General features: G+C 48.1%; 1 protein-coding gene across 1 annotated transcript in view; it reads right to left on the bottom strand.

Annotated features, from left to right (window-relative positions):
- Positions 1-447: 447 nt before the first annotated feature.
- LOC119405455 (gamma-aminobutyric acid type B receptor subunit 2-like) overlaps positions 448-27,846 on the bottom strand; it is a 541,724-nt gene continuing 514,325 nt past the window's right edge. The window contains 9 exon segments of the mRNA XM_049419414.1: positions 448-712; positions 3,553-3,640; positions 4,140-4,269; positions 6,856-7,017; positions 12,511-12,564; positions 12,566-12,589; positions 12,591-12,731; positions 13,836-13,895; positions 13,897-13,947. Coding sequence (XP_049275371.1) covers positions 448-712; positions 3,553-3,640; positions 4,140-4,269; positions 6,856-7,017; positions 12,511-12,564; positions 12,566-12,589; positions 12,591-12,731; positions 13,836-13,895; positions 13,897-13,947 — 975 coding nt within the window.

The following is a 27,846-nucleotide window of genomic DNA, read 5'->3' as shown; positions in this document are numbered from 1 at the left end:
GAACGTAATGCGCAGATGCTTGTATACATAAGCTTTTGTGGTTTCCGTCGAACGATTTTGTTATAGACTAATTATAGCGCGTCCGGCTGTCAACTACAGATAGCTAGGGGACAAGTGTGAATCCCAGTTTGCAGAGGTAGTTTTTTTCTTTATGTATTATTTGCTTTTGCTGTAATGACGCAACAAAAGGCACGTATTAATACTGGAGAGCGAGGATTCAACACAGGACGGAAAGAAATAACGTAGATGCACAGGACATGCGCTCTCGTAAGTCAACTCTCCTATGCAGCGTGTTCTTTGTGCTATGTTGGACTCCGGAGCATCCAGTATTTAAAATTAGAACCAACAGTCCAGCAACGAAAATAATTGTTAAGACTGCATTGCACTGTGTTGTAATCACAGTGCAGGTGTTATACGCTTGTACCGTATTTGAACGGCTGATTCGTTTCAGGCGTTACAGGAAGGGGCGATTAATACCCACCGTCCGAGGAGGCGGCCCTGTCGGCGTGCAGGGCGAGCCCGTTGGCGAGGGTGGCGGTGGTGCGACTCCTGCAGACGGTGCCGCGGGCTGCTTGGTGGTGCTGGTGGTGGTGCTGCTGCGTGAAGGCGCAGCTGGACGCTACCGCTGCGCTGCTGCCGGCTGGCTCCTCCGCCGCGACCCATGGCGGCCAGGGCGGCCGGGCTGCCCTGAAGCGACGCCGTCGAGAGCTTCCTGCGATGTGCCCCGGGAAGGGAGGTGAAACTTCTCACACAGGAAGTCGAAGGACCCTAGCATAAATTTTCTGAAACCGGAATTCTTGGACGGATGGATGATGGATGAAGACTTTATGTGGTCCACATAGGTCGTGCTAGTTTCCTAGCCCGAAGCGGGCCGCTCCACGTTGGGACCGAAAGACCTAGCTTCCGGCCGCTTCGCGGGCCCGTTGGACTGCCATATGTCCCTTAATGTCGGACTGCGCAGAGCTGCGTCCCACCGCTCTTCGTGTTTTCCTTGTCGTGCGTAACGCGGAGCAAACGCCAGAGCATATGAGGAGATCTATGGTTTCGTGCATGTTTGGCATGTTGTAGGAGTAGAGAAACTCCGGATAAATCTTTGGTAATTACAGCGGGTTCGGAAGGTTCTTGTTTGGTAAGAGCCTTAGCGTAACGGCTGTGCTTATTTAGTTTACTGTGCGGGGGGAAGACCCTGGTCCTAGGTAAAAGGTGCTTTGTTAGCTCGTTGTAAGAGAGGAGGTGATCCCTGCAGTCTGAACGGCATTATGGATGCATTAATTCGATGACATCGAGAAATTTATCCGAAGAACAAAGCTGCATGTACGACTGACTGTAGTACTGCAAAATGCTCTCCTGTTCTGTGTGAATCAGTGAACTCGTTTGTTTCATATCTATCTATCTATCTATCTATCTATCTATCTATCTATCTAGCTATCTATCTATCTATCTATCTATCTATCTATCTTCTATCTATCTATCTATCTATCTATCTATATCTATCTATCTATCTATCTATCTATCTATCTATCTATCTATCTATCTATCTATCCTATCTATCTATCTATCTATCGATCTACTATCTATCATCTATCGATCTACTATCTATCTATCTATCTAGCTATCTATCTGTCTGTCGTCCGTCCGCCCGTCCGTCCGTCCGTCCGTCCGTCCTCTATTCGCCATCTATCTATCTATCTATCTATCTATCTATCTATCTATCTATCTATCTATCTATCTCTATCTATCTATCTATCTATCTATCTATCTATCTCCATCTATCTATCTATCTATCTATCTATCTATCTATCTATCTATCTATCTATCTATCTATCTATCTATCTATCTATCTATCTATCTATCTATCTATCTATTATCTATCTATCCGCACAAATGCTATCCGTGCAACGCCAGTCCTTTAAAGAACACCGGCGTCGACGGACCGATTATAGTCACGCTTTCGCACCCTTCCGTGCTCTTGCCGTGCCATACTTTCGCTCTTTTCGTCTCTCTATTTCCTATAGATTATTCTCAATGCAGGGTAGCGAAACGGACGCCCGTCTCGTTGGCCTTGTTCTCCTTTTGTTCTAGTTGATCTATGGAGAGAACTCATGACGTTGCGATGACTACACGACTGGTTTCCTGCGATTGGCGAGGGAGACGACAAAGACGGGGTTGTCTTACGGCACAGTGGAGCAACTGGGGCGTCGCTCTTTGTCAGCGCTGTGTTCACCTGGCCGCCGTCAACAACACAAGTGCCGCTGAACATCGGGTCGTCTCGTGGTTTCATCATCAGTGTGACGCTCCAATGGTAAGAAACGCCAAGGCAGTGCTTGAGCAACGTTGGCTTAAGCAACGCCTCCTCTATAAAGACGCCTGCGGTGTCTGTCGCTAACCCATTGAAGCCGTCCTGCCTCAAGTCGTGGTTTGCTTGTCAAGAGATGGCACTAGATGCTCCCCTATCTAGGGTGCCTGATGCGCGTTTTGTTGCGCTTTTGTGGGGGGCGCACACATCGAGGCACACTACCCTATCTCCTGCAAAGGGGTCGGGGGCGGTGGTGTGCGCATGCGCGCATGTGTGTTGCACGCGTCCATCACAAGGATCACTAGATATCGCCTTCGTACCTCCAATAGAAATGAGGAAAAGGAAGGGCAGCAGGTTTTTGGCCGTCGCGGCAGTCATTCTGTCTAGAGAGCGTTGGCTTAAGTTATGCCGTTCAATTTGACTTACGATAATGCAACGATAAGAGCATGCTCTAGGAGAGCGTACATCTTGGTGCGACCACAGAACGAGTTCGGGCTCCGGTACGTCCCTGTGTTTTTCACCATTTACAGTTCTCACCCGTGGCGACTGCTTTCGGGTTATGTGCAAAGAGATCACCCAAAGCCTAGAAGAGGAAACAGTGGCGAGTTCCCGATTTTGGCTGTACTACACTCTAAGAAGAAAAAGAGCCTGACTTGCCACTTATATGACTCTTGTGAGTCAAACGACTCTACGAAGAGAGTACGATGATCTCCAAAGAGAGTTGACGTGCCTCTTTAAAGAGAGTGATATACGTGGCAAGTCAGGACTACCCGAAGGGAGTCAAAGGCTCTTTTTTTTCCTACAGCACGCATATCACATTGACAGCTGCGGCAAGAGCTGCCGCCTTGGAACTTGCTATTGCGGGGTACAACTTAGAAGTCCGCGGCATTTCCTCCTCAAAGACGGATGCAGACAAACCTGCACCAACTGGCGCGCACTCTAGAATGATGTCGTGAGCTGGACGGCAGGTGACCCCGCCTTCGGAGAACGTTCCCATGTACATGGGTAGGACTATTTGTTTAGTCGCGGAGGCGATCGGCTTCTGCGCTTCGGCCGTCCGGGCGGGGCTTCTTCGGACTTCTTAACTTGTGTCCGGCTATAGATGACAACAAAACGAGCCCAAAGATGAGCGCGCTATGCGAGGTTCTTTGTAAAAAAAATTTGCCAAATGGCACGGGGCACACGTTTTCACTCCTCTTCAGCACTGCACATCGTTTAAAAGAGAACGTTGACGAATATACTAAAGTGAGGCTTACCTTTTCACCGATATCTCCATGAAACTGTCCTCTTCAGTTACAGACCTGATGGAGATTATTGACGTCGTATCCTCTTTGCTATTTTCTGCTGGAAAGACGGCACAAAGAAAGAACGGACAGCACTCAGATACCATGTTCTCTTAGTGATGTCGATACGACAAAAAAGCAACGTGGAACTGAAAGTTGTGATAGAGCTATTGTACACGCTACCTTTAGGTAGCAGAGTTGCGCGTAGGTCCGCCATCTTGCCGGGCTAGCAACCAATGCTATGCAGCGAAACCCCACTCCATTTTTGCAGGCGACATGCCTGGCGTGTCGTCGATCGACATGCCTGGCGTGTTCGCTGGCCGGCGATTAACTTGACTGCCGATGACTAGTGTCAAACCAATTTCCGGCAGCGGCATGGCCGGGAAATACAAAAAATTGCCCCGAGCATCAGGTTCTCCGCAATGCACGGTTGCTAGCGGCGTTTGGAAGACATACGCCAAACTGTGCTACCTAAAGTTATAGCATATACAGTAGCTATAAGGTGCGACAGATGGGAGAGCCATCTAGTGACAGTTGACGGTACGAAATGACAGGCTTACCACGCTCTGAGGTTTCGAGTTGGGAAGGTGAGCTTACTTCTGGAATCGTCGTAATGGCGTCATGCGTGACGACTATCACCGGCTCTACATCTTTTAGCTTCAACAATAATGACTGCAACTCAATGTTTTTCTGAAACGAAACGGGGAGAGAAAAACCGGGAGCGACGTCAGTAAAGCACGCAATGTCCACACCTCGCACTTCACTAATGAAACGAGGCAATATCAGCGCGTGTCATTCACCGCGTTCAGGGTGTTGGTTTTCTTCCTACAGGTGGTTTTGGTCCGTGCCATATTGGGGACTCGGCAATGCCCCTGCTTCGGTGCATCTCTTCGTGTCACGAAGTTGTATCACCAGGTCGCGTGGTGATTACGTGCAGGTGGACATGTCATTCAACAGCAGTTTAATATGAAGAATGGTTTGCCGGCGCATGCGGTATTTGCCGGCGAATACTATGAGCGCTCAAAACGGTGCCGCGTACACCGATCAGCGTGAATTAGGCCGTGAATTAGGATTGTGTTGAAATTCATCACGCTGGGACTACGGGTAGCGTTTTTGCACTATCACCAACTGCTGGTATACAAGTAATTAAAAAGCGATAGAACAGTCCCATGTCTGTAACTGTAGAAATTAAACATAAGCAGTCAAGATTTTCACGTTTGACAATGATGAATGATACAATAATACAGTACGAAGAACTTAAAGACTCTATTGCCTTGAGCACAGCCGGTGTATCTTACGGGCAGTGTGGTGTAGATTATGTTGCCTGCGAATACAAGGTGGGCACAATCACTAATTGCAAATAGAGATACATATAATGGAGCCTCGGTTCTTACCCTGTCGACCACAAAGCTAGAAACAGTCTAGGTGCCGACAAGTAGATCTGGTAAAAGTGGCACTTAGGTCTACACAAATCATGTGGCATGTAATGAACTGGCGAATTCGCACTAACAATACGCGTTGGCACTGTTCTCTCTTTCTCGAGAATCTATTTTGGAAAAAAAAGAAAAAAAAAATGAAGAGCATAATGGATAGCTTTCACTTTTTGGGAAAAGAAGAAAAAAAAAGAATTAGCACGCCGATTTGAGTAAGTTGGTCCAACTTCATGACGCAAATGTAGCGCAAAGCATCGAGGTGCAGGTGTTTCGTTAGCGGAATTATGAAGTACATATACTCGTCACTGAATCGTTCAGATAAAAAATTGTGATCAAAAGTCGAAGTCAGCGCCTTCTTTCAAGCTAAGATGGAACATGTATCTCATACATCTGATTAATTGTTGATTTTACATCACTGGTGGCGGCCGTTTGTCGCGTATTGTTGCTACTGCTGAGTTTAGCATGGAGATTCAGACCCACAATCGATCTACCCTGCTGAACGTCTCTTTAAGGACTTGTTAATTCTGGTTACAGGTAGGTGTAGGACGCGACACAAGCAGGATACGCAGACACCTCAGAGACGGGACATCACCGATGTTGTCTGCGTCTTGCCCCCATTTATATAACGTTCTTGTACCTCACGAATGAATAACCTCGCAACAAACCAGTCTGTTTAACTTCCCTACTTGAAGTTCTTGTATGGTCAGCGGATTAGGTTAATGCACGTAGCAACGAGGCTAGTATTTTCGTAAGGAAGAGAGAGAAGAAAACGAGGCGCTTTCTTGATGGCTATAATAGATTTAGGGTCGGGGACCCCAAGTAGCTTGCGTACGCGCGCTCTTGCATACTTTTGTACTCCCAGCCGCACCCAGGAGAATACAAAGGGACGCAAAAGCTCACGTACGCAAGCAGCTTCGGGGCCCCGGCACTAAAACTCTCTAATTAACCATGTGTGGAACCTAAGGTGGTTGGCAAGGCAACATATTTGAACGAAACAGCGCGAAAAGCGGGGCACGGTTAGTCGCAAACAATCACATACAGATCGCTCGTGTGGTTGATAACTTTCCGGCTGTTGAAGTTTAATGCTGCTGCTATAACGAACAATTCTGACTTCAATGAGAAGTATCTACGTAATCAGACAATGTTGTACGTTTGGTGCATTCCGCAGGCATGTAACGCAATAGTATTAAAGTGATATTATCGCTTCTCACCACCTTGCAACTTAAGTAAGTTTTCCGCCTTTACTATACGGCTAAGAGTGGCTGTGAAGAAGCGTTTCGCTTTTCGCATCGGGACGGCCCACAACGTGTTTCGCGGGGGCCATTCAACACATCACGTGTGGCTGTCCTCGCTATAGTGTACGGAAAGGATCGCTCATAATTACATCAGCTCAAACGGTCAAATATCACTATCAATGGAAACCAGTTGGCTATCCCGAACCTCATTAATTACAGCAACTGAGGGCGACAACAGCACTGTTGCAGTTCTTAAGGACAACAGACCTGCGCAAGAGGCCGTAGCCTGAACTAGTGTATTTTTTTTTCTGACTGACTAGTGATATGGAGCAGTCACAGTAGGCTGCAATGTTGACAGACTGTGAAGCAGTATATGTGTCCCCTGTTTTTCTGTATTCTTACTTTTCAAGTCCCATGTGTCCTGTTCCCTTGTGCAAACTATCTTGCCGAATTTTTCCTTCAGGACAACCTCACTGTCCTCCTCATCTCCTGTCTCCCTTCTCCCTCTGCTATGATAAAATGTTTGTTTTTGGCCTTCCTGAAAAAAAATGCTCGAACAAAACCATGGCTGTATACAAAAGAAGGAGAAGTGGAAAGGAGTCCGTTACTTCTTCTAGTCGCTGCCTGCAGCGCATGTTCTCATCCTGCAGTACTTTGATCCTGGTGAAGAGGCTTTCGTCGTCCGAATCGCGCCTCGACTTCTTCAGCGGCTTCAGGGTGGCCCGAACGCGGTGTTCGCCGGCCTGCGGGTTGCGCCGAAGCTCCACAAGCTGCGATTTAAAAAGAGAACGCCAGCCAAAGGTCGTGGGGGTTTATTCAGCGCGCGAAAGAATTCTAACAAATCATATATTTATTGGCAACCTGAAAAACAACTTGCGTGCGAATACGAAGCAGTGAAGGAAAAAACGAACGACCCCGTAGCCCAGTCATAGCTGCAGTCCGAATCACACTTCTCTAGGGCGGCCAGTCGGCCGCTTGAGCTCTCGTTTTTTATTTTTGCAAAAAATGTCAAAGTTTCAACGCAAGCGATGTAATGCGTTAGCAACAAATTGTAATGTTATAGGAAGTGAGGCTGGCAGCTCTTTTGGATCTGATCTCACGCAACTCTACAAAACGCTGGTGTAAGAGAATACGGCCGCTCCAGGGACACTTTTCGCACAGTCTCTTCGCGTTAAGAGCGCAGCACATAGAAGGATACACGAGCCGCCCGCTGATGCCTGCCGAGATAGCGTGATAGTGCGCGCGCCAGCGATAGCGACCGCGCCCTTACAAAGTTCACAGTTGCTGCTCCAGCGACCCTACTCCCCCCCCCCCCCTCACGTATTTTCATGCTCGTTAAAGACGGGCAGGGCGTTTCCATTCTGCTTCGACGGCAGGCTTCCCGAGCGGGGTGATGTTCTCGCATGCGCCCTGCGAGCGACAGAGATGGGCCGGCTCGTTTGATCTCTGCTTAAGCCGCGTTCGCCGCTCCCGCTCGCGTGCTCCCGCTCCCGCCCGCGGTTATAACGTACGATGTGCGGGGGATGTTATCCATTTGGACTTTATACGGGACATGACGGCGACGGCAAGAACCCGTCGAGTGTCCATGAAATTGCTATCGCAATAAATATTTGCAGAGACCGACGCCGTAATAATGTAAAGATAGCCATACCGTGTGCTATAGGTCCTTGCACTATAATTCAAGTGTGAACGGAAGCTTGTAGCTAACACTTGGTGGCAGCTGCGGACTGCGCCAGCGTGCGCAGTCTCGCGCTCGGCCGCTCTATAGACAAGTGTGATTCAGACCTATCGGCGCCCTTTCTGTCTTTCTATCACCGTCCCGTGTTCAGCGCTGTTTGGTCCAGTCTAGGTGATTCAGACAACGACAAAACAGGTACTCCCATCTTTACACTGGACTTCGAATAGTCGACGATGTTCTTTGTTCTCTCCAAAATCTCGTGTTCCAGCTACCATTTGAGTGTGAGAGTAGCTGCCAATTTGACGAGGTACGCGTATGTACGTTGGCTCTATAGGACTGATATAACCCTCTCCTTATCGACTGAATCGTAACAATGTGCGCGCTCCAAAGCGAACGCTGTTATTTGATGCTTCTGAAGTACAAGTGAGGCGAGAATTACAAACTTTTCGGAGCATTCGATGCGTGTGCTTACGACAACTGTGACATGCAAGCGTCTACCGTGAGAGTGTGCCATCCTGTGCGAGTTCGTTGTACTGCATCCCGGCATAGGGCTTCAATTTCGGGAAAGTACTAAACAGCGAAATGCTGCGCAGTGGTAAAGTAGTCTGTTTTACTTAGTAGCGTGGACAACAGGCACCAGGACCTAAGTAATACCAGGCGGGATCTACAAGAAGGACCCGGGCCGGAACGGTAGCAACGTATATAGCACAGCAAGACAAGTTTAATACATCGTTTACATGAGGGCGGTATCTGGTGAAGGTCGCCGACCGTTCTTGTGAAGCTCGTCGGAGTGCACCGCCCTCACTTAACCGTGTATTAAACCGGTGTCACAAAGGCATTTTTGATCGCGGTCACAGACGATCCGGATCAGATTTCTAGATCGCGCCCGATGGTCAAAACACGGTCAAAGCTAATCCGGATCGAGTTTGGCGCACACGTCAGTCTCATCGCGATCTGGGAGCCAGACAGCGATGCGCAGATCGCGACCGTCTCGACACCAATCGGGCCTGATCGCGATTAAAGGTGACCGCGTAGTGGCACCTGATCCGGATCGAGCCTAATTCTTATTGATTAAGCTTATCAATTAAGTCTTATTGATTATTGACGAGCCTAATTCTTATTGACTAATTCGAGCCTAATCCGGATCGAGCCTAATTCTTAGATCAAGAGTGCCCGTGTGACATCGGTATTGGATATCCTTATATGTGCCGAGATATCCTTATCATATTTGCCGTGACTGACCTCTGTGTTGATGTATACTTCCCAAGCTAAAGCCTTGACAGCCTGGGATTCACCCTACCAATCGTGTCTGTTGTAAAGGCCCAAATGTTGTTCCACTTTTCTACACGTGTTTAGCGTTGTTCCACGCCCCGTTCTGTATTGATTCGGTATCGCAACCACGCTAACAACAGGCAAATTTTTGAAATTTACGAGAGAAGAAGAAGAAGAACAAAACTTTATTTTGAGGGAGTGGGTAGAAAAGGGGGTACTCAGGAGCCTGTTGGTTGGGGCCCCAAGTCCAGGGCCCCACTGGCTTGCGCCGCTCGCCTAACTTGACTCAGAAGCGCTAATTGCACCTCTGGGTCCGAGCTGGCAAGTTGTGCCTCCCACTGCTCCGAACGTCCTACAATGTTGCTGCCTAAAAGTCAGCGAATTTAAATTACGAGACTTCCACACGAAACGCTTCAGTGCTGTATACGGCAACACGATTCTTATGTATCACCGCACGCGGCGGTAAGAAAAAAAAAAGAGACGACACGAGGTGTCAATGCATGCGCCATTGTCCTCGATATCGGGAACACCAAGCACGTCACTTCACGAGCACTTCACCGGCAAACCACAATCACAAGAAGCGCGCAGGCATACCAGACCAGTGCGCATGTGAAGAGTGCTCTCGGACAAACAAAAATGTGTCGATGTGTGTGCAGCGAGGTGGTTGGTGGCGGCATGCGGGAGGGTGATTCAGGGGGTTTGAGGAAGGGCCTATTTATATCGTATCCGCCGCGATACCTTAGAGGTTAACGCGTTGCACTGCTAAGCTCGAGGGTACGGGATCGATTCCGCCGCCCCGCAGGTCGCGGGATCGAATCCCAGCCGCGTGGCCGCATTTTAGATGGAGGCGAAAATGCTTGAGGCCCGTGTGCTTAGATTTAGGTGCACGTTGAAGAACCCCAGGTGGTCGAAATTTCCGGAGCCTTGCACTACGGCCTCTCTCTAATGATATCGTGGTTTTGGGACGTTAAACCCCAACAATTATTATGATTCCCGTCGGCGTATCAATGGGGGCAATATAAAACATTCATGCATTTTGATTTAGGTCCACTTCAGGGTAATTTCCGAGTCGCCAGCTACGGGGTCTCTGACGATTAAATTGAGGCTTCGGCACCTGAAACATACGAATTTTATTTTAAGTTGTCTATCTGCTCGCCAAAATTTCGCTTTTAGAATCGCGTAAATTGCGCTAACCTGTTTCTTCCTGACATTGCCAACACCCTTTTTGCAATACTAGCACAACGAATCGGTTCTTAATTGCTTAATAATAGATTACATATAAAAATGATTTAATTATGGAGCGCTTACGACCACTACTCGCGCATCAAGCGCCCACCGATCTGAGATGATGACTACTGAAGAAATATCGTCGGAGCGGCTCAGAGGCTAGAAGAAAATTATATTTAACAAATGTGTACATAGCGACACAGTGAACAAAAAGGAATAAAACTCTCACGTAAGCAGCCATACGTATAGCGGCGCCCACGAAACGAATCCACGTACTGTATACATACGGGCTCCATAGATTGTTTCAGCACGTCGCCACACAGCGTGTGCTTTGCATTGTTAACGAGGATGCGTGCTTAATTGCCGTATTATGCTAATGTTTGACCGACGGGCTCTGTTGAAACGTGTGGTTAATAACCGCGCACGTATTCGGTAATTGTTCTTGATGGCCTGCTTCAGGAAGTGCTTCGTTCGAGGTAACGACGCCTTCCTGCGATACTTTGCTATAGAACCACGATGCGCAGAAAACTCGGCTGAGTTATAAATGCACGCCGCTTCACGGTTCCTAATCCGATAATTGCAGTTCCGAGAGCAACTTTCGTGTTTCGATGGCGTTGATCGTTTTTAAAAGCTTCACACGACGGCTCTTTAAGGTCCCTCTTGTTGCTGAGAAACAAAAGAATGACTCATTTTGCTCGATTCTACTACTTAAAAGAAGCTATTCACTATGATTTCACGTGTGCTCGTGATGTCGAAGAGAACGCGATCACTAGTGTACGAGGAAAACTGAAGTTTTAACTTTACGGAGTGACGTCCTTTTACTGTTGGATGCATGGGGAGAGCCTTTTTTTGACCCCATCGAAAGGCTCACAAGCATGCTGACAAGGCTCGTTCTCCGCGAAAGTCTTATAAAAGGGGCTTAATAAATTGTTGGCGTTACACCTTCATGCCATACTTCAATGATCGGGCAGGACTATTTTGAGGTCTACCGGACACACTTGAAACCTGTTGCTGAATCCCTACGGTAAATTCTATATACAGAACCTAACTTCGCACTTACTGCGAAGACACTTACTGCGATGTCGTACACTTTGCTGGACTGCTCGGTAACACAATATTCTTTAATTTCTTGGTCAACTGTTTGTTTTATTACTTCATTGTGACGAGGCAACAATGGCCTTTCACATTCAGTGCTCGCATTCGTCACCTTTATCGCCCTTCACATTTTTTTACGGTCGAGGAATCTACGATTCCTGCTTTATCTGTGGTCTAAATCTGCGAGTTGTGAAACGCATTCCGAGGGTTAGTTCACCAGCAGTGCTTCTATACTCGGTTACAACCTACAGGCTTTTTTTATAAAAAAAAACTGTAAGCCCCGTCCACGGAACCATGACGCGCCTGTCCTTCACATGCGAAAGACAGTCGTGCCAGCTGGTTTCCGCTCGAACTGTTATATAGTACCTTTTCTCGGCTAATGTAAGTACCACGCATGTTAAGAGTTAAAGCTTCGTCCTTATTACCTAAACCATTACGGTTGGCTAAAGAGCGAAGTCGGAATCCCCGATGAGGTTTACCAGGACGCTCAAGTTTCCGACCCATAATCAGTTACGAAAACGTGTGTCTGTCCTATCCGAAATACGCGAGAAGTGTTTGACGTCACGAAAGTGAGTAAGCGCTTATTGGATGGAGGATTTATGCAAATTCTCTGTGGTAGAGACGGCATGACTGTGTGCGGAGCTGACACTTTTTCTTATGTTGCGACCGAGTATAGTACAGTGTTTAACGAAGGCCCTTCCCCTGGTATCACCTTGAGCTTTCAGTGACTCGCTGTCAACGCTTCACTAAGGTCTACGTCATGCGTCCTTCCAGCGGTGTGAAAAGCTGGGTGTTGCGGCGCTCACTCGCAAGCAGTGCACAAGTGATGGCGCGGTGACTCGGGGTGGAGGGAAAGGGGGTGCGCAGGTGGGATGCAAGAGGCCGGTGCGTTGAGTGAGTGGAGTGAGTGAGTGAGAGACACGGAGAGAGAGAGAGAGAGAGAAGGGAGCCACACGAAGAGCGTTGTGTGAAATGGGCTCACCAGTCTCACCTTGGGTACAAACACGAGGCAGAGCGTGGTGGAACAGAAGATGATGACACTGAGATATGATGAACGCGGCGTCCTGCTGGTTCGCGCAGCACGAACGAGATGGCCGCGCCGATGGTGCACATGATGACCACGTTGTACACGCTCATGCCCACGTACTTGGAGTCGTTGAGCGCCGGTATGCTCACGTGGCGGGTCTCCCACGCCAGGAAGCAGCCGAACGCCTGCGACCACGTAGGGATAATGGCCGTGGTCACTACACGGGTGGTACAAGGATCAATTGCGTAGCGATTGGTGTAGTGCCAAATCCTGCGCTAAATGCAGCTCCACTACTTTGAAACCTGAAGCAGTGCGTAGCACGGGCACCCGCTATTCCCGTTCGTAGAGTTACCACTGCTCGATGACGTCGATGACGTCGATGTTTGAGGTAAGCGTGTAGGGTTTCCTCGGCACGAGTAAAATCTTGTTAGGGAGATTTGCAACACTGTGTGCGGCATGCGCGCTACGTTTTTGCTGCGCTTTATCTATTTCCGGCTTGTTGCGGCAGTTTGAGCTACGTGTCGTCTGCAGCGAGTTCCGTCAGGTTGTTTCCTCCCTTCAGGTGTAGCGACGAAGGCGCCGGAGAAGCGCCGGAGGGAGGAGCAATCACGTGCATCGTGGTGCGGGTGTTAGCCTCATGTGTCCAAAGCGTTTTTAGCGACGATTTCAGGTTAATTATGCGATTACTTCTTAGTTATTTCAGATTTATATCTTAGACCATGTTCGTTTATTTTAACCCGGTTTTGAGCATTGTACCCCTTGTTTTAAGCATGTAGTGACCACTTGGTTTTGAGCGTGATCACGCCACATGAGATCTATGGATGGGGGACAAGCCGGGACCCTGATGTGCTACGCACTTAGAAGGGAGAGATACTGGCGTAAGAGAAATGCGCGGGGTTATTCGAGCTGCACTCGATTGGCTGCCCTACTCGAGAAAGAAAAAAAAAATGAAAAATGAGGAAAAACACAGAAGTTCACACCTCTCAAGATAAATGCCCACGTAGAAAAAAAAAAGACGTGCGCTCGCGTGGGTCATCAAGAAACGCAGAAAAGCTTAATATCCAATAAACCTAGAGACGACATCGTATTTGTGAATCACAATAGGTCACAAAAGCGCGAGTTTAACGCTACGACGAGCATTCGGTTTCCTGTGACATTGTAAAGGGTAAGTCCAATTTAAGACTCTCAGCAGGGCGCCGTCTCTTTCGTGTGTATATCTCTTTTTTCGTTCATGTCTCTTTCGTGTATATACGTATTTTCAGTAATCATCGTCTCCTCTATATGCGTACCATGAGCAGTCCTTTGTAGGCGTATATTGAGCCCAGGAAGATGGTCATCTTGTGGCTCTGGACAGAACTCCATCTCTGGAATCACCGACACGTCCTCGTTGCCTTGCGACGCCTAGGAAGAGGGAGTAACGAAAAGGAGTCAAAAGGGAGGTCAAAAGGGAGCCACTGATACTTTACTATTGCCTTTCCCTAGGGGCATCGCTGTAACGAACGCTTACAAATATGTACTGCGTAATGCTGCGTAATGCTGCGTAATGCTACGCGAAATCACAATGTTCGTGGTCAAACTGGAATACACTACTGCTCATTAAATAAGGGGTTTTGGGTGTCTTTATGTAACACAAATATAATCGTCTTTTATCTCGCGGCCTCTGCTTGTGTTATCGCTGCGCGATCGGCACTTCTATACATGATGAACTGCGTGCGTGCTATCAGCGTTACATAGCCTTCTTGACAGGAAAGCTTCGAGCCCACAGTTTTCTAGAAAGAAAACGCAAGCAAGCCGCATTACGATTATTGTTAGGTGACATAAAGACGCCCGCAAAGATAGATAGATAGATAGATAGATAGATAGATAGATCGATAGATAGATAGATAGATAGATAGATAGATAAGATAGATAGATAGATAGATAGATAGATAGATAGATAGATAGATAGATAGACAGATAGATAGTAGCGAGTGTCGTTGCCGATGGTGTCTGCCAACTTATTTTGCAGCGGTTTCATACTATTTTATTAAAGGGACACAACACGCGTTCCTGGTCACAACAAAACACAAATAAATAGACATCACATTGCTGCGCAAATCTCGGCCCTTGTTCAACACTGCCTCGAAACGGCCAGCCAATGGCCGGCAAGGAACGTCGGGATTCCTCCCTCCTTGACACCTTTACAACCCACTTCATATAATCGCGTTTTCAAGGCTTCACGGGCTACACGCGCGCATTCAATTAATGCCTCCCGACGTTATTGATTGGTCCGAAAACTCTAAGAAGAAGAAGAAGAAAAAAAGAAGATGAAGTGCTAGTGCACAAAGAAAAAAGAAACTGAAAGTTTGCTGAGCCTCGTGGGAATATCGCTAAGCACCATCGCCGCGAACGTATTTTGAACGCCACGGTCCCTGGCGTAATCAATCAGGCCTTTTCTCTTATTTGATCGTACACTAAAGCCTGTTTGCGTTCTGCTTTTGCAGTGATGCCCGCGTCTCCCCCCCTCCCCCCCTCTGCTCCCTCACTTTCATTCCTTTGTTTCTCCCTTCTTCCCGAAGCGTGCATACCCGCGCACCACGTGATGTACTCCGGACTTGACTAAATCTGTGCACTGCAGTGGATGCCGCGAAACTACTCTCTGTAAGGCCTCAAAGCACAAAGCTTTTAGTTTGCCAGCGCTCATTGCTATTCTCGGTCCCCTTCGCTAGTGACGCACCCCGCATTCCAGTTGGTACGAGTTTCTTGCCCTTGCGAATGCTTCTACGCGCAACATGATTTGGGAACGCGTGCCTCGATCCTCACCTCCCGCAGGTCCCAATATAAATTGTCCGGTACCTCGGGGACCCTGATTGGCCACCAAGCGTTGACCAATCGTTTGCGACTGCTTGTTTCCTTTTCATTTACTAAAGCGCTATTCAAAATCTTTACTCACAGTTGTATACCAAGGAGCTACAAGTTCCACTGCGAAATAACTAATGGCGTATTCAGGTGGTCCATTGAGAGCGCTCTGACCGTGCTTGAAAGTGGTGAATTCGACAGCTTTAAAGCTCAACTGTCATGTATCGGCCCGCTTATTTTAGTATTAATGCTACGTTGCTCTTTTACATAATTTTTTTTTTCAGAGTATTCGGAGCAATCTGAAACAATTACCCGAATGTACCTCAAAATTGACTATCCTCTGACCTCAGGCTCAATGACGACGCCGCCCCAGCTTCGATGAGCCCTGCACTGTTTAGTACGAGGTGTTAGCGCGTACGCGTATGTGTGTATGTGTGTGTGTGTCGGGGGGGGGGGGGGGTGTTGCACACAGTTCGCGCATTTGCTTCACTCGCGGGAAAGTTTTCCAGGGCAATCCGTCACGACGCGCGCCGCGGTGGGACTTCTCGCGAGAGAATTCCGAAATATGGTAATGCAGGCATGTTTTCTCGGTGCGCATGGTGGAAGCTTTCACTGTTTTGCAATCGTTTGCCCGCCATCTTATAAAGCACCCCCCCCACCCCTCCCTTCCTCACATCTCCGGCCTATCTTTCGCATTATGCCCTCAACTCAGGAAAAAAAAAGCGATTCGCGGCTTTCTTATTGCTGCCTCGTGGATTCAATGCGGGTGACGCGGACGCCAGCGGACGCTCGAACGGCTATAGCTACAATGAACTGGAACTCACCTGAAGCTATGGCTTTACAAGCACTAACCTCTGTGCGAAAGTGGCATTTGTAGGTGGCTCTTCGGTGTACTTTGTGAAGTACCTAAACGCAGTACAAGCTTTCTTCAGGCTTATAGAGCCGTGACGTAGACTTTAAAAAATGTTACGTCACCAGTGTTTTGTCACTGAATGTAGCCACGTAACTGTAGATTCAGACGTAGATCCTAACATTTTGGCTTGCACCCACTCTGGGGGACTGGCCAGGAATCGGGTAACTAATTGACTGCCTCGTTCGGCTCTTGTTAGCGTTGTGCTCTTCTTCTTTCCTTCTGCTCTGCTATGGTGAATTGCGGCTGTCTACTAGTACGACTTGCTGACGCTGGTAGCTTTCGTTATCTATAGAACGACAGAACAGTTGAGCTAATCAGCACGGATTTATCGTATAAAGCAATTGGGCACTTAACGAGGGCACAGGCGAAGGCAATCGGGCGAGACAAACGCCGGCTACCAACTAAAAGGTCGCACCTATCTGCGCACGCTCAGAAACGGCAGCGCCACCATCCGTCAATCTGAGACATCTGCGGCCCTAAGCGAGAGATAGCTGTTTAAGCGTGACATTTCAAATTTCTATGCTAGTCAGCCGATAGACGGCAAAGGCCGAGACAGACGGTATGATTTTCCATGCGATGCGGCGTCCGACGCGGTGGTGGGGAACCGGAATGGTGACCTTTCATAGCATCGGACAGCCACCATTCCAGCTGCCGCACCGCCGCGTCGGCCGTCGCATCGCATGGAAAATCGTACCATCTGTCTGGCGCTTAACACTCGCGCTTGCGCTAGTATGGATACGTCAACGCAGTTAATCCTTATGCCTGTCAAATACTGTGATGTCATTAAACTTGTGCATTGAGAATCACGACAAAGCAACACAAACACGAGACGGAGGTTTGTTATCTAGTTTTGTTAGCTATAAGCAGAAATCTTGAGTTCCAATTACACGTTGTACACAAACTCGAGGTAACCTTCACGCTCAAATAAGCATTACCGCTCCGAGTTGGGTTCTGGGCAATAAAGGATATTACAGGATGTTTCAGCCACAGAATCTATAAACCAGCCTTCGCTTTCAGAGACTTGCACGTTGCGTAAAATACGAAGCTTTCGCCGACAATCGAGTCAGGCCTGCGAGGCGCGCTTGCAAGCTCGCTTATAACTTGTAAATGAGCGAAGTTCCTGAGCTTAGAATCAGAATATTGCCTTTATAATGAAATATCGAATCCCGCTCGGGCTGCCTGAATGGAACAGTATGCTTGCATTTGATGCCGATACGCATTCCAATAGCAACACTATAACTGGGCAATCTAAATGCCTGTGCGAGCCTTATTACGATTCTCGCCAACAACAAAATACAGAATAATAGAACAACATAAATAAAAAAAGAAAAGAAGCTCCCGAAAGCTCAGGATTTACACGCGTGCGCTGTCTGCGACCGAAATAAATGACAGTTGTAATTACGCGTTTTCTGTTTACGCTAGAAATTCCCTTATTTTTTGTCTCGCGGAGGTTTTATTGCGCCTGAACGGTACGCTGTCATGTGCGGCTTTATGAGATAGCTGCGTACGCGACGTGGACATTTCGTAAGGTCCACGATAGTGCTAGTCTATTCAAAGTACTCTACTTACGAAACATAACATAGGAGGAAGGAACGAACAGGAGTCAGGGACAGGAGAAGAGAGGAGGCGGAGACGTTAACCAGCCTAGGAAAACTGGTATGTATCTCTTCTTCTTTCTTCTTTACCCTTTCTTTTCTATTATTTCCCATTCCCCCACCCCAAGTGCAGGGTAGCCAACCGAGCCAAAGCTTGGTTAACCTCCCTGCCTTTCCTCTTCGTATCTCTCTCTCTCTCTACCTTAGGCAGGCAAAGGGATGGGCAGTTTGAATGTTAGAGGTATAAAGAAATACGGAGATATAAAGAAGTGTGGAGATAAAGTCACACTCGTCACAGTCGCAGTATCGCTAGTGGTCTATAACCACCGGTGCAAGTCTGTTGTCTTCAAGAATTTGAGCAATGCCTTCATCGTGTCCATGACCACGAGCATGAACGACTGCACTCGCAGTCGTTCATGCTCGACTTGACCACAGATCAATGACAGCAGTAACGAACATAGAAGAATTAGCAATGGCTACTACGGTATCGGTATCCACCCTAGAGTGCGCAGATCCTACAACGGCAGCGATTCAACGACTGGACCTGGCGCCGCAAAACTTGTGGTGTTACTGCGCGTGTGACGCGAGGTTGCCAAACTAGAACACCCCCAGTAAAAGAGTACCACACTGTAAGCTGTACTCAACTGCAGCGTCTTGTCAGGAGGCTAGAAGAGGGGGAGGAGGAATAAACATTCATTGAAACCAGCAGTTTAGTTGGCTGCGTCTAGGAGGCCGAGGCTAGGAAGAGCAAATAATTTTTGTTGCTGTTAGGATGGGCCTTCCCCGAAGAAGGCTTGCACACGTCTTGTTTTGACGCAATGTAGCCGACTCGACAAGCAACCCTGTAAACAGTACCACGCTCTACCTTGGACGTGTTTGATGGCACACGGTTCTTCATCGGCCTGGGCGTATGGGGCTCCGCACTGTAGCAGCGAGAGAGAGAGAGAGGGAAAGCAGAGCAGGGCCGGCGTTGTGGCACCGGAGCATACGCGGCTTGGTTTGCACAGCGGCTCCCGCGTTGGCCCAGGTGGCCAGCGTGCAGTGGCAAGATAGATCGATCGTCGCATGCAAACACGGAGCCTGCTTGGCTCATTCATTCCGCGCGGGCCCCTAGGGAGCCGACAGGGTGCCACCGCTCTAGGAAAAGCACGAGCGCCGAATCGACGCGGAAAACGAGCGAAGTATCCAATAAAGAGAGTGAAATGTATTCGAGAAAGAAAACGAGAAGCAAAACAAAGACGCCGTGGCATTTACAGAGCAGTGAGCGGCGTCTGGTTTTCCTTTGTTTTGTTGTCGCGGTTGTTGTTGTTGGTTCGAGTTTGCGCTATTTGTTCAGGACTTCGCGCTGTGTTTGCCTTCGCTGCCTCGACAGAAGTGGTAGCAGCCGGTCGGCGGCTCTTGTCTATAGTGCCGCTGGGATGTGTGAGCGCCACGTCCCGCGGGCGTAAAATACGAACGAAAGCACTCCTCTCTCGCTCCCCACTCCCTAGTAGAGACTTCAGCGAAGACGACAGGCCGAAGGAAACGGGGGTGCCCTTGGTGAAATGCGATGAAAGCGCACTAATTAACATGGCTCCACTAACGTAGCTAACGCTCACGCACACATTCACGCAAGCAACCACACGAATACACGCACAACATTCACACATACAGAAATACAAACACACACACACATGCACATGGGCCCGCACGCTCATGCTACACATATACACTAGTAGATAGGTCATTCCACGCGTGTAACGTGCACTGTTATCCATTTCTTTAAGTATGAATAAACGAAAAACACTCTGTCACCTGTAGCACTGTCTGCAAGAAAAACACAGAAGTGTGGCTGTCCCTGAATTTTACGCTGTATACTGCAGGGAAAGAAACCCGCCACGGTGGTCTAGTTGTTATTGTGCTCGACTGCTGACCTAAAAGGTCGCGGGATCGAATCCCCGGCTGTGGCGGCTGCATTTCGAAGGAGGCAAAATGACAGCGGCCCGTGTGCTTAGCTTTACGTGTACGTTAAGGAATCCCAGGTGTTGAAACTACCGAAGTTCTCCAGGTAGTTTTCTATCCAGTAGCCAGGTAGCTATCTATCTATTAGATGCGAAGTATCTTAAGGCCGAGCTCAATCGGTGGTGTGCGGCGTGACCCACCCTTACTGCGCATGCGCATAGCCCTCACCACTTTCCCCTCGCCCTCCCCTCTCCACTTTCCCTCCCCCTTCCTTTCGCACTCTCCCTCTCCCCGTCCCTCTCCACTTCCCTCTCCCCCTTCCCATCTCCCCTCCCCCTTTCCACTCTTCCTCTGACACGCGGCTAGACATGCCAAAATTCTCTCCTGCGCAACGCCGCGATGAGCCGAGCGCATGCGCGTCCCCTCCCCTTCCTCTCTCTCCTACGCTGCCCCCTCTCGCCCGCCTGTCGACCGCGTTCCCCGCTCGCCCTGTGAGAATTAACGGCCAGGCTAGATGGAAGATACGACGCGCGTAGCGTCCCCTCTTCGCGTTCCACGACGCGAGGTCGGTAGGCATGCCCAACGAACGCCAACGGAACGCGATCGTGCAAGTTCTCCGGCTTCGCATCGCCTCATGGTCCCCTGTAGCGGGAGATGGTGTATTGTTTATCTATCCACTACAGCGTCTCTCATAATCATATCGTGGTTTGGGACATAAAACCCCAGCAATTATATACTGCAGTGAGAGAAAACTGGAGATGGCGGTTTTCTTGCACACATCACGAAAGAAACATCAGCGCCTTATACGTAACACGCGAAGGATCAGTGATCCAGTGGTGCACGTGAGACGGCTTGTCGCTTTCCCACGACACGATGCTGTCGCGAAGCGCCTTCGTTGAAAATTCCTCACATCTCCTCACGGGGTGTTGTTTCAGTTTGTCGTCACAGAGCGGCCGCGTCCTCCGCGCTCAGGCCACGCTCGGGGCCATAAAGTTAATGACGTATATGCCGAATAGCATGGGCCTACTTGAATTTCTGAAAATTTGAAGAAAAAACGTTCGAAATAACTTTTCCCGCCCTACAACTTTACCGTATAAACAACTGCCCTCAGAATAATAATTCAAAAGGTTGAACAAGCTTTTCTGTGCAAATTAGTATTTTCAGTGCAACTTTAGCAGCGGCAAAATGTTTCCATTCGACGTTTATATATATACTTAGAGTTCTTCTGTGTAGATGAAAGCTGTGTTATGGTCACAGAGAGTTTGTCTGTGAAGATGACAGATGTGTTATAGACTCAGCAGTTTAACAATAATTCTGTATCGCCTAGAACGAAATGAGAGCCCACCGAAAGACTAAACTTTACTGTGCAGCGCTTAATCAGCTTCTTGCAACCGCGTGAAAGTGATAAAGGTTGATTTTTGCTTCTTCCAGAAGAAGGCAAGTAGCGATGAAAACATGAGCGAAAAAAAATATATTCTCTCTTTTTCTTCGTACAATAGCCGCTCCCGCGATTTTCTCTCAAAGCTCAGAAAAAAACGTGGGGATATGCATGACTAAATACGGTATACGGTACCTTCTACCTTGTTTGACAATCATCGGTCAATGCCTGAAGGAATAAATCTGGGTCGATTAGCAGTCAGCGAGCACTTCTTCTTTCTTTTTCTTTCTTTCTTTCTTTTCTTTCTTTTCTTTCTTTTTCTTTCCTTTCTTTCTTTCTTTCTTTCTTTCTTTCTTTCTTTCTTTCTTCTTCTTTTTTCTTTCTTCGTTCTTTCTTTCTTCTTTCTTTCTTGCTTTCTTTCTTTTCTTTCTTTCTTTTCATGCATAAGCTAAGCAGGAAAACAAAGAGCAGAACACGGGAAGTACTTATAAATAAAATTCTCGTTCCACGATAAGTTGGTGCCTGAGCCTATGATGTAGATATCAAGAAGGGTAACATTGAGTTAACCAATGCCTCTACTGCGAACACATGGTAGTAGTCGTCCTTCTAATTTTCGTTTCTTTTTCTTTTATTTAAAGCCTTATAGCTCTGAAGATTGCACCCTGTCGTCGTTTAGTATACCTTTATGGAGCAAGGATGCTAACTAATTAGCATAAAAAAATAACTACGAAGTCGTGGGCAGGGCAGAAGCCGTTTTTCAAAGTCGTGGCCCCGACGCTCATCGTTAAAGAAGGCCGTCGCCTGCGCCAGAATTTTGCGATTGTCACTTCAATCTTCGACGCGCGTTTGAAAGCGTTAACTTTCTCGTTAGCGTCAAAGAAAACAGAACCATGCTGAGGTTTATCGCTTCGAGGACTTCGCGCTTGTATGCGCGGTAATTAACGTCAAAGCGCTGCGCGCGAAGGCCCCCGATGCGGACGGCGGCGGCGGCCTTCGCAACCACCATCGTTTCGCGCATTTACGCGCCACTCCCGTTAAACACGTCGTCGCAAATAACGGGTTCCCTATAATATCGACCAATCCCTTGGCCCAGACTCTCTTCTTGCCAGCACATTCATCACTAGTTCTCGTGCGTGTTATTAAAAGTAAAACATTCCGATGTCGCGGGCAGACGCTCGAGCCAGTATACGAGTATACTGCGCGGCGGCGGCTGGAGACGTTCTGCTTAAGAATGCTTCTATAAGCCTGTGTTTAGCTGTCGCACTTTTAAAGGGCCCCTAAACCACTTCGAGTTTCAAAGACGAGAGAGGGCTTTTTTTCTCGACTTCACTGCCCTTCCCATAGGCGCTATCTCGTCCTCCATGACAATTTTTGTTTCAGAAACGCGCGGATAATGTCTGCACTGGATTGTTGTGCCTATCAGGATTTCACGCTTTTCAGCTACACGCCGTTATCTCTCTCCACTTGCACAGTCGAACACGCACAAAACGAAGTGAAATCAGTGATAGCGCGCACGATAGTCATGCGAGAAACGGAAGGACGGGTGGGAGGCTGCAGTGGCAAGCAGCGTAGGAGACAATTCACAACTGATATCCCTCGCGTATGGACCAATCGAGAGCTTATTTCCCCGTGACGGTCACGTGAACAGGCTGTTGCGTCACGAATTGCACCGAAAAGACGAGAATGTCAGGAGAGAACAGACGCTCGTTATCTGTATTTTAAGAGGTTGTTTAGGGCCCCTTTAAATAACTTGGAGGACCCGTGAGCTTCGGCATCGAGAGTTGAATTGAATTGAAGTTTATTGCCACATAGTTACAAAATATGTATACACAGCAGGATGTGGGACAAAAGCTGCATATAAGCTGCAGTACAACGCGATAGCGTAATCGGGCGCCATGCGCATTGCCTTCAACAGTGCCGCAAGGAAAGGACATCGTGCGCGTAAAATTAGCCGTTTCAAACTGTCCTAGAATATGTCTATACTGCAAGTGCAGTTGCGAAGTGTCCATTACGCCATAATACTTCCTGTTGCAAATGGCGAAAGTACCCAGTACGCGACCTAGTGCCACGCGACCTGCGCAGCTGCCACTTTGTAACGGGTGGGCAGCATTAAACTACCCTCGTTTCGCAATACACACGTTCTGACGCGTGGTACGATTCTACGATTCCGCCACCAATATACAAGCGTTAGGGAGACTCCTTCCACTGCATAGGTTCTTATAGCGTTTTTTTTTACGAAGTAGTACAAGCACTGGCGTGACTACGTGGTAAAACACCTGCTGCACGCAGGAGGACGGGTTCGATTCTCACTCCAACCGATGTTTTTAAATTATTTATTTGTATACACCTCGAATTTTCGCTTCACGGGCAATGCTGATTTTTCGCTCACAACCAACGACGCCGCCGCCGAAACAGGACACCGGATTTTCTGCGAAACGAGCTCTTTAACGCTATCGCGGTAATATCCGGCGAGTTAGACTCCGGAGTTTGTTCAAGAGCCGCATGGTGCAATGCAGTGCAATACAGGCAGCAATAGCGACCGCTGCGATGCTTCGGAGACATCGAGAATGAAATTTCGGACACTCGGTGTCATTGCAGAAGCCGAACAGCAAAGGTGATTCGAGGCACCTGCTTGAAAAAAGAGGAAATCAGTCGCAGGTGCACGCGCGACCTTAGGTGTGGGAAATGGTCCGTTGAATAAATTAAGCTTTGTAAAGCGTAGGATCACTATTTACAATGTTCTGTGCACAACTGCGGACGATGTAATAGACGGTTTACGAGCGTTATTGAAGCCAACCGTAAAGTGCGTGTCCCGGTATCGTAAAAAGAATTGAGGAAGCGACATTAATGACATACAGAAAACGGTAAGGCACAGCACCTTTGCTAGTATCGATACGCATAGGTTACAGTAAGGGGGGGGTTGGGTACACCATTAGGCACATATTACACTAATTTATTATAAACAAGGGACGAAACTGCTTTCTCTATAAATCGGACGAGTACGTCTGAAATGACAACAGCATAGCTCGGCAAACCCACTCATGAGTCGACTCAGCCAGACTCACTTAGACTGTGACTGGGCTGTGAGTCTGAGACTGAGTGAGCCTGAATGAGTAATATACTGGTGGGTTTTAGTCCGAGTGAGTCCGGATGAGGAAAACTTTAGTGAGTCTGAGTCTGAGCAAGTCCGGTTGAAGAGAATTTTGGTGAGTCTGAGTCCGAGTGAGCTCTAAGCGCAATATATATTTCTTGAGTGAGTCTGAGTGAGCTCCACCTTTTATTGCCGACCTATGGTCCTATCTACCCATCTTCAGCATTACTGCCAGCCTTATGTCGGCTTACGTTTATACTCATGTCTACTCACACATATCTCAACGCACTCGCGTTCATGCGCCACCTGAATATTTGATCAAAGGCGTCAATGAGGGGGGGGGGGGGCATAACCTCCCCCCGCAAAGTCTTTCACGGGAAGTTCTTGATAAAAAATCACAGCATATCCACGGAGTGAATGATGATGAGTGGGCGAAGCTGCGGAGGTTCATCGGTAAAACCGTGAATCTTCCGTGATTCTGCCCAGTACATCATCACCGACGTGAGATCGGCGCGTTTATACTAAAGGTTCGATGAGTTATGACGACTTGCAGCTCACTTTAATTTTCATGTACGCTGTGAATTTTCATTGTTTAGAAAACCATTGCTTTAGAAAACATCTGGCGTCTTTCGTTGGTTTATTTCATCAATCAACGGCGTTTTGAACAAAATTTTTATTGTTTAATCACGCACAGGAGAAATCTCACCAGCACTACCTTGGAGGTAAACAAGGCTGCTAATGGGAATGAGAGACTGAAGAAGTCGGCTTTTAGCTAACACTTACACTTCTACTTCTACTGAACGTTTCCTACTGGAACATGCCAATGGCTGCTATGGGGAATGAGAGACAGAAGAATTCGCTTTTAGTTAACGCGCACGCTGCGAATTTTTTATTGTTCACAACGCACAACAACGCACGTTACGACTGTTACGCACTACTACGACTACGAGGGCGAACGGGTGCCGCCTTAAGGAGCTTCGCCCCTAAAAAACCGCCAGGCCTGAGGCGGAAAGCGCAGCACAGTCACAGCGAAAGCTGGAAAGCGCGGCATTTCTAGAGCCCGTGTAAATTCTCTTGGGGCTACTAATACAAGTACACTTGCAGGGTAACCACTACGCCATAAATCATAATTTTTGTGAAGTTGGGAGGCACCGACTACACCACTATTCATCATTTTGTGAGGAAGCGAGGCCGCCGTTACACATCTGGAAATAATTATATGCACTTTGTTGATGCGACGGCTGATGACGATGAAGAATTATGGCTGAGCCCTTTCTAATGGGTTGGAACCTTTAAACGACCCACTAGTTACGTAATTCGCATCGTGTGACGCCAGGTCGTTGTTTCACTCTCCCACCACACTATAAACATACGTTAACGTGAGGAACAGAGAGAGAGAGAGAGAGAGGAGAGAGAAAGACATTTATTGATACCCTGAGAAAATGGATCATGGGGGCCTTATGGGCTTCCTTGGCAACCAATAAAAGTGCATTTGCGAGGAACCCACCACGCTATAAATCATCATAATTTTTGTGAAGTAGGGAAGCAGCCACTATGCCATTTTTCGTCATTTTGCGGAGAACCGTGGTACTCGCTAAACACTTGTAAGGCATTATGTGCACTTTGTTGTTGCTGTGGCTGATGACGATGAAGAATTATGGCAGAACCCTTTGTACTGGGTTTGAAGCATTCAACAACCCAGTCGTTGCACGATTCGCATTGTGTGACGCCTGTTTAGAGAAGTCGCGTTGTGTGACGCCTGGTTATTATTTTACTCTTCTGCCACGCTACATTACATATGTTAATATGGTTCGTTCCCGACATGAAGCCTGAATATAGGGTCTTTTTGCAAAGCAGTTTCAAGCACCGGCATGGCTCTGAGGTAGAATACCGGGCTCCCACGCAGTGGCCCGTGTCGTCCTTCTTTGCTTTCCGTTCCTCGCTGTTTACGGCCTTTCCTTCAGCACTATGAGCATATTGAAAGGGCTTGCGCTGCAAAACCTTTCAATAGCAGTGGGCCCAGGTCGAAGACCGTTACATCCTGGATATTTCTTCTTATGCGTGATAGCGGTTACAGATACCGGCGGCGGCAGCGGCGCCGCCAAAAAAGGACCCTTGTTGTGACTCATAACAGCTTTCGCTGTAAAAGCTGAATATTCCCGCTGTTTCAGCAGGCAGCCTTCAAGGTAATTTGCCGACCTCTCCTAAAACGCGCCAACAACATGCACTGGGCAGTTCGGCCGAATAGAATCAAATTGCTTGAAACACAAGTTTCCTCCGACCTAGTGGTCTCTAATTTTTGACGCCGGTTGTATACATGTACTAACAAGACTGTTTGTTGGCCTAGTTGGTACTTGCTTAGTGACATATTTTAGCCGCGAATGAGCACATACATAAAGCAAAGAAACACACAACGACAGGACGGGCGGCACTTCCAACTGAATTGGACTGATCGCAAACCCAGAAATAAATATACAACATACACACATGCGCAGTCTCAACACAGCCTTAGGCTATCCAGTTATCGAACAATCTCTTTTCTGTACATGTACGGCGCCCCGAACGAGCGATAAATGGTCGATGCTGCGCACTTACGACGCAGTGCGTGTGCTTAAAATAAGAAGGCGCTGATATTCAAATATTCGCTGGTCAGCACGTGCTGCAACCGTGCCGAAATGCAAGAAGTCGCTTTTCTAGCGCTGTTGACCTTCGGTATTTATTCCAGCGCTCACTAAGGCCGGCTTCTTGGCTATCGCTTGCGCTCGCTCGCAAAAACTGATATCTACATTGTCGTGGATCTCTCAGAGCGTCACTGCTCGGCACTCGCTCGTTTATCGCCGACATGGGCGCGATAGCTGTTCACACACGGATTACTGGGAGAGGGGGGGGGGGGAAGTGTGTTCTACTTTCACCTACCGCGGTAACTAAGTGGATATGACATCTCGCTTGTGAGTGCGAGGCGGCGGGATCGGTTCCCAGCCTCGCAGCTTGAACTTCGTCGAAGCTCCTCTAACGAAAACTTCGAAACCCACCTCCACACTGTATCAATTGACGCTCTCACACGATGTGGTGTAGCCAATAGCGGTTTGAGAACAGCTACCGAAGATCTGGTTATGCAGATTTACTTTACGATGCCCTAGATCGCACTAAATTTTCCCGCGGGAGAACCTTTAGCGTCCAACGTTGCTGTTTCGGTAAATTGCGAAATAAGACAACGAACAACCGAGCCATATTTCTCGTATGCAAATGAAGCCGCACCACGTTTCGCCGCTGGGGCCAACCAAGATCTCGCATGCTCGTACTACATGTACTTTTTTTTTTGTATGGCGCCGCGCTTTGTTTATGCGCGCGTTCCGCGCGCAGCTTTGTTTTCACAGTCGCTGCTGGTTTTCCTGCTTCCAACAAGAGAGCCGTGAGACGCCGCCACATAGCGTTCGCCCCAGTTTCTCTCTCTTCTCCTCTCTTTCATTGCCTCTCTTACCTCTCTTTCCCTCTCCCTTTCTCTCTATTTCTCTCTCCCTGTGCCTTTCTCTCTATTTCTCCA

The sequence above is a fragment of the Rhipicephalus sanguineus genome, chromosome 9 (genome assembly GCF_013339695.2).
Source record: "Rhipicephalus sanguineus isolate Rsan-2018 chromosome 9, BIME_Rsan_1.4, whole genome shotgun sequence".
NCBI lineage: Eukaryota > Metazoa > Arthropoda > Arachnida > Ixodida > Ixodidae > Rhipicephalus > Rhipicephalus sanguineus.
Note: the sequence above shows the minus strand (reverse complement) of the source record. Positions and strands in the feature narration are given on the sequence as shown.